Source organism: Asparagus officinalis, chromosome 1 (genome assembly GCF_001876935.1).
Source record: "Asparagus officinalis chromosome 1, Aspof.V1, whole genome shotgun sequence".
Lineage (NCBI taxonomy): Eukaryota > Viridiplantae > Streptophyta > Magnoliopsida > Asparagales > Asparagaceae > Asparagus > Asparagus officinalis.
Window position 1 is genome coordinate 21,385,168 of NC_033794.1, and position 7,810 is coordinate 21,392,977.

The 7,810-nt window shown below is 31.9% G+C and overlaps 1 protein-coding gene across 1 annotated transcript; it reads left to right on the plus strand.

The window, feature by feature from the left end:
* On the plus strand, positions 637-7,158 carry LOC109821109. The gene is made up of 5 exons (XM_020387305.1): positions 637-976; positions 1,064-1,276; positions 6,435-6,518; positions 6,596-6,736; positions 6,835-7,158. Exons 1-5 carry the CDS (start codon positions 785-787, stop codon positions 6,958-6,960), a joined length of 756 nt encoding a protein of 251 aa, XP_020242894.1. The 5' UTR covers positions 637-784; the 3' UTR covers positions 6,961-7,158.

Here is a 7,810-nt window from a genome sequence, read left to right on the forward strand (position 1 = left end):
AAGGGAAAAAAAAAAAGCCATAAGGAACTTGCAACGCGTGCACTTTAGCAACAATTGATTTGTTAAATTGGTGAAAATGTGAAGAAAGAGTAGTTTTGAACGAACCGCATTTGCGGATTGGGTACGCTATTTTTGCCGTTTGTAACAACCCTTTTGTGAGAGTATTTTATGTCTTAGCTTCTTAGTAGATTTCCATTGTGGAAATGGTACTTTGCATGATTTGATTGGGTTTTCTATCTTCCCTCAATGAAAGGTCTGTCTCAGATCATTCGATCTTATCACTGTTAGTAATTCTGGTAGCTGTAAGGTTTGTATTATTTTTATGTTAGATTGTAAATTAAAGATAAATGTTGACGCAAGAGCCTTTGACAGCGTTTTATGTTTTTGGGCTTGGGGGCCCACTACCGGATTATTTTTTGTTTTCGTCGTGTGCTTGTTGCCGTCGTGGATTGTATTGCTGGGCTCTGGCCCACAACGAAGTCATCACAACGGTCCAAAGAACTCCAACGAACGTAATACAGACGGGAAGCTGGAGCCAATGAAAGGCTTCCACGTCACCAGTCCCGTATGTGGTCCCCACTCCCACTTTTAAATAACAGTGCATCTCCAACGGCTACCGTCCCCTTACGATTTCAAAATACGAAAACCCTCGTCATCTCCTCCTCCCCCATTTCTCTCTCTTCGAACCCCCAAAGAGTTTATTTTTTTTTATTTTTTTACGGTCAGGGTTTTCGATTTCTAGGGTTTTGATCCCAGTTCTTAAGGGAGTCCTCTCCGGAAATCAATGGACCTCCCCCAAGAAACCGACGATTACATCCGAGAGTCAATCCAGCACTCTCTGGGGCTTCCCATCTCATCCAAAACCCTCCAGTTGAAGCTTCTTGCCTCCGAGGACGACCGCCACCGCCTCCAAGATCAGATCTTTCTCTTGCAGGACCGCCTCAACGAATCCCAGAAGCGCGTCGATCTGTATAAGGTCGGCACAAATCCTTGATCTCATTCATTTTGCGGTAAAGTTTAGGGTTTTGCTGCGATTTTTTTTTATTCCTGGTCCGTGGATTAGGCGGAGGCGGCCATGAATGCGCAGGGGCTGAGGAAGTGCGTTGAGGATAAGGAGGCGATGGTGGTGGAGTACGAGAATCTTTCGGGTCATTGCTCGAAGTTGGAGAAGGAGTGCATGCTTTATGAGAGGGATTTTGAAAAGATTATGGAGTCTTGCGATGAGTTGGCTAAGGAGAACGAGGAGCTTCGAGCGCGGATTGAGGATGATTCTTCTGTAAGTATTGGGTTCTTGTTTTTTCTTCTTCAGTATAGACGGTGTGGATGAATTTATTAGAGTTAACCCATTAAAGGTCAAGAGTTTTTTAGCTTAATGCAGCTCTCCTAATCAAGGTTAACAAGAAATTCTTTCATCTTCATCTGTAAGTATTGGGTTCTTGGATTTCTTTAGGGATTAGGATTAATAGGGGGTTACTATTAGTTTTAGACGACTTCAAGCAATAATATCTGTAGTTAGAGAGCTTTTATTTAGTTATTGTTGTTTAATTATCAATTTCAGAATATGAAAAATTTTCAAGTAATTCAGACATAATTTTATTCTCGTAAGGCGTTAGTAATTGTTAAGATATTTGTGACCCAGAAAAGTTTTAAATTTTCAGTGTATGAAGATGTCAGGAGAATATTCTTTGCTGCTGGCCTCCTGGTACTCTATGAATGTTTAAAAGATATTTTCTTGCTAAGTGCGTAGTAACAAAGCTTAGGGAGTTTTCTTTGGGTCATTGATGACATAAATAGAATTTTATAACCATAGTTTATGATTTTTGTGATTGAGGAAAATAGACAACACTTTATATGATATATCTGTTTGCATCTTGAAAGCATAGCATGATGCACGACAATATTTTCTTAACCATATTTGATGAGTTTGGATTGAGGGTTATATGCAACACTTTATAAGTGATATTATATTTTGCATCTTGAAAGCATAGCATTAAGGAAGTGCGACAACGTTTTTTAACCATATTTGAAGATTTTGGATTGAGGAAAATATGCAACATTTTATAAGTTATCTGTTTGAGGATGAGCCTTGGTGCATTGGTAAAGTTGCTGTCTTGTGACCTAGAACGGGTTCAAATCTTGGAAACAACCTCTTCGCATGTGGGGGTATGGCTGCATACATCTGATCCTTTCTAGAGCCCACAATGGTGGGAGCCTCGTGCACTGGGCCACCCTTTTTATAAGTTACTAGGTTTTATGCACGTGCAAATGCATGTGGTTAAATACTATGATTAAGGATTTTTATATATTTACTAAAATTTGTTCCTCAGTTTTACTTTAATTATTTTTTTTCACTTATGTCCTTAAACTTTAGTATTGTGATTATTTTTATTTTCTTTAATATTTGTTTGAATGAGCTATACCAAATTTAAAATCTTCATGTTAATAATTGAATTGATAAAAAATAAATGTAATGTAAAGCTAATTTGAATTTTCACGTTATTTGGATCGACATGTGTAACGCCCCGCCCCGGAGTCCCGGAGTCGGTACGCTATTAGATCTGATGGACTGGCCTCACAAACCACCACATGTCTTTTCAGCACGTTTTGTCCTAACTCACGTGCTCCCTGGAAAACTTCCCAGGGGGTCACCCATCCTAGAATTTCTTCAGGCCAAGCACGCTTAACTTTGGAGTTTCTAAGAGTTGGGTTCCCGAAAAGAAGATGCATCTTGATGGTATGAGTATTCCAATCAAATCTATCAATACTAATCACATCACCCTCTCAAGGGTTGGGGTATTACAACATGGAACCAAGCTTGACTTGAGAAGGTATTATATTGGAAAAGTGAAAAACACTTGAAAAAATAGCATTATAAAAGAAGGATGAATAATTAAAACCAATAAGCCAAGATGATTAATTAAAAGTGGGCTAGAATGAAACTAAAGATAATATAAATTTTGTTATTAATCATTGATAGACTTCAGAAAAAATCATAAAATAAATATTAATGATAACTCTAGTACACTTTTATATGATAAAAGCATTCATATAACCATATAAAAATATAAAAAGAGTTCATGAGAATCTCTTCTAAAATTTTTAGACTTTACTTAAAAAATTAAGTTATTCTATAAAATATTCAATAATTTAAATTTATGTTGTATTTATAAAGCGCCTTGATGGAGATGCTTTTATTTTAGCAGCTTGTTCTGAATGAGCCCTGCATATCAGCTTTAAATTGTAATATTTTTTTTATCGTGTTATATGGATGTTTGCTTGGTTTACTTATCATTCTATTATTTCTTCAATAAGTTGTATCTTTAAATTGATATATATTATTAACACAATTTATGATGACATGCATATCTTTCCTACAAATTTGAAATAGATATAACATGAATTTTATGTTTAGTGACCTTTAATAAGAATTTTAGTTATAAAATATGTTACTTTCATATTTAAAGATCTTAAAATCTGATAGTACTATTACATGCTTATCTTTGATTGTGTCTTTAAAAATTAATCCTTCATTGGTAGTCATATCCTCAAATAAGGTTACTTGTAGAGTCGTGCTACTATGCAGAAAAAATATCAATTTTAATTTTTTTTACTTACACTATGGCAACTAAGTAACATGTGCATACTTTTTATCCATTATAGTGACTTTCCTCATCTTATCTAGCTTATTATATCTCGCAATATAGTTGATCAACTACTTCACTTTAGTTTCTATTGTAAAATTATTTATATATAATCTTATATTAAGTTTATGATTCCTTTAGTATTTCAAGAATAAAGTGTAAAAATTTTTAAGTACTTACTAATTTTTCTTGTATCTTTAATGAAGAATGCTTTCTTAAGTAGAACAAAATTGTTCAATATGTTCTTCAAAGGGAATTCGGCCAGTGCTTCTTTGCTAGATATGCCTTTTATCAATGTCAATTCAGGTGATTCATGAATGTTTCCAAATTTTGAGTTTATTCCCTTCACTTCTTCATTTGAAATGAAACAACTTAGTTCTTTTAAAGGATTTCTCTGAACTTTCTGATATTTTCTCCATACATAACTCAATTATATTTTTTTACCCTATAAAAACTATCAACATAAGAGAGAAATGTTTATACATTATAATCAATTAATGCTAACCTATTATATTATAGTCTTTTATTAATTTGTCTTTTATCAATGAATGTTATTAGTAAAATTATATGCAGTTCCATGAATTTATATAGTAATTTTAATTTTTAATCTATCATATATTTTTAAATTCTTATTCCTTAACTGGATAGTTTTAATCTACTGTAATTACTATTTTTTATTGACATCAACTTAGACTGCTTTTAGATGCTAAAAAGGATGATAAATTTTAAATTGGAAGTTAAATTTATGTATCTTAATGTAATAATATCAAATATTTCCTCTTTTCTTTGTCAAATTTCAGTCTTTTTGTGATTTTAAACTTTTGAAGGTGTGTTTTGTAATTTTTAAACTTTGATAGTATTTTATGAAAATTTTAAATTTGAAGTATTGGTGGTAAGTTTTTAAATGTTAGAATGTTTATTGTAACTTTAAAAATTTGATGGTAAATTTAAATTTTAAATTTATATAGTAATTTTAATGCTTATAATTTTCATGTTTCATGTATTGGTGGTAAGTTTTTAAATGTTAGAATGTTTATTGTAACTTTAAAAATTTGAAAATATTTTTACAATTACTAAAATTTTGGGTTGTTTTTTAAAAAATTTAAATTTTTAGCGATTTACTGATAATTTCTAAATTTGATGTGTACCGGTTATAAGGTTTAAAATTTTAAGATTTTTATATATTTTTTTACTTTTGAGGGAGTTTTTGTAATTTTATAACTTTGATGTTATTTTTTTATAAATTTTAAAATTAAAGTGCCTAATGGTAATCCTGGAATTCATCTATGTTGTTTTTAAGTTTTGAAATCTCAGAATTTTAGGGTGTTTTTTTAATTTAAACTTTTAAGGTTTTTTCTTTAATTTTTAAAATGTTGAGGGTGTTAATTAAAAATTTTAAATTTTTAGATTTCGTGTTTGTTTTTAAGTTTTAAAAAGTCAAGGTGTTTTGTGTAATTTTAAACTTTTAAGGTTATTATATGCAATTTTTTTTTTAAGTTTTAAAAAGTCAAGGTGTTTTGTGTAATTTTAAACTTTTAAGGTTATTATATGCAATTTTTAAAACTTTGAGTTTTATAAAATGTTATCTACGTATACTTAATCTTTTTTTTTCTAATTTGTTGAGCTATAAGTAGATCACGTGGAATTAGATAAGACATGATTAAAGTTAGAATAGATTAAGATTTAAATAAAATATTCAAAATAGTGAAGGGTAATATTGACCATGAAAAGTTTTTCCTGAACTCATGCTTTTAAAAGGAGTATGATATATGCAATTTTTAAAACTTTTGGGTTTTATAATATTGTTATCTACGTATACTTTCTTAATCTTATTTTTTCTAATTTGTTGAGCTATAAGTAGTTCATATGGAGTTAATATAGGATATAATTAGTATTTGGATAGATTAAGATTTAGATGAAACATTCAAAATAACTTTTTTTAAAGTGTTGAGCTATAGATAGTTCACGTGGAATTAGATAAGATATGATTAAAATTAGAATAGATTAAGATTTAAATAAAATATTCAAAATAGTGAATGGTAATATTGACCATGAAAAGTTTTTCCTGAACTCGTGCTTTTAAAAGGAGTATGATATGTTTGCATCTTTAAAGCATAACATTGAGGACGGGCAGTAGCATTTCTGTAACCGTATTTGATGATTTTGGATTGAGGAAAATATGCAATTCATAGTTGAGATTATCTAGTTGCATCTTGAGAGCAAAGCACTCTGGTGAAATGCCTCAGGAAAAAATGATATAATAGACAATAATCACCCGTTTGCATCTTGTTCCAACAATTTCATGATAGTTGTAAAAAATTATATTGCATAAATTTAGTCTATACTTTAAAAAAATCTTATTGAATACTTCACTCTTTTAATATTCAACTTTTTATCCAAAACCTTATTTTCTAGTTCAGTTTTCTAATAGCCTACATGTTTTAAAAAATTCTTATTGAATACAGTCTTTTAATATTCTGCTTTATCTGCAAAAACTGATTTGCTATCTAGACTCCCACATCAACCTAATTGTATATTCTTGTCTTTTCTTATTGTTTACCCGTCTGTTCTTTTACCCATTAAAATTTAGTTCTTTTCTGTCATAAGTTCTGAAGGTAATGTTAATAAATAACAAGAAAGTAGTTGCTTCGTTTTGATACTAGCAGCCTAGGTGATAATTTTTTAAATTAAAGCCCATACAGCTAATAAGATGTTTGAGCATTTTGGAATATAACAAATTTTCCTTCGACATAAAATGTGGTTAAACTGACCGCACGCCTGCAAACTCTCCAGACCACAGCATTAGCCACTGAAGTTGAATCCTTGCAGAAGGACAAAGAACATCTAAGGGTCAACCTTCTCAGAGCTGAAGAGGAGGTAGAGATATAGTTGACACCTTTTTTTTTTCTGGATGCGCTTATCACAATCTCATCCCTTGAGTATTTCTATTAAAGGTTAAGGTACTTTTTGAGGAAAACAAATTGCTGGAAGAAGAGAATAAGAGGCTTGTAAGGCAGTTACATCGAGAAAGAAATCGCCAAGGATCTGAAACCAAACCTTCATCCTGCAAACCCTCAGGTGGCGCTTCTTCCAAAGTGAGTGATCAAGAAGATATTTTTCACTGGGTCTCTCCTTTTTATGTGATATTATAGCTTCTAACAATGATCATTTTTTTTTCCCACAAAATATTCAGGGTAAACGCAAGTCGAGCTTGAGTGAAGGAAGGTTGATTGATTTTGATGGTTCTGATTCACCGAGACAGCCTTTGTCACTGCTGCATCAGAATTCTCCTGATTCTAGCAAAATGCATAAGAAATGACTTTTTGTGGAATGATTAATGCTCCTCACTTACAAACCTGTTGTTATCTTTGCAGTTAGAAAGCATTTTAAAAAAGGCCTCTTAGCTTTTCTCTCTTCTTGATTGTTGAAGTTGATGTCGGTTCTTGGCGATGTTGTATTCATAGAATCTCGGGATCAAAATGAGTATAAATACCTATTCTCGGTAGCATTTGTGTTATCTAGTGAACCTTGAAGTTACATGCCATGCTTTGACTGCATATCAGAGTATTGTAATGTTTACCCAGTTTTCTTATGCTTTGTCTGTATCAAGTTGCGCGCCTTGAAGTTGCATACGATGCTTGAGGATGGGACCCACCTGATTTGTATTGGGATCCCCTCCCCAATCATCTCTCTCTATCTCTCTCCTCTCTTATAGAGTGCCCATGGGCACTCTATAGAAAAACCCTTAGAAAAATATCACCTACACATTCAAAACATCACCTGGCCTACACATTCAAAACTGATTATAGAAAAATATTGCTGCGTGAGTCCAATGCTCATTATTACAGGATGTTTCTCTTATGACACGTATTTATTGGTTCTCGTTATTAATAAATATTAACCACTTGCGTATTGACTTAAAATTTGAAACATTCAAGAAAATACACATTTATTTATGTTTTTCTCAAACAGTAAAAATATGGGTTATTTCCACATTAGCCCCCCAAACCTTTAATATTTTGATATTAGCTCTCCAAATCTTTGAAATTGATTTCAGGTCCCCTAAATCCCATCAGTATGTTGAAACGAGTCCCTCGGTTACTTTTCCAATAAAAAGCCATGAGCATGGGTTGGTGCATACTAACCATGGTTAAGTAGAGAAATAATAA

Excerpts from the sequence above, each read along its gene's own strand:
- LOC109821109 (XM_020387305.1), top strand. The coding sequence starts at position 785 with ATGGACCTCCCCCAAGAAACCGACGATTACATCCGAGAGTCAATCCAG. Across the intron at positions 977-1,063 it reads AGCGCGTCGATCTGTATAAG|GCGGAGGCGGCCATGAATGC; the intron begins GTCGGCACAAAT and ends TCCGTGGATTAG. Across the intron at positions 1,277-6,434 it reads GGATTGAGGATGATTCTTCT|ACCACAGCATTAGCCACTGA; the intron begins GTAAGTATTGGG and ends CAAACTCTCCAG.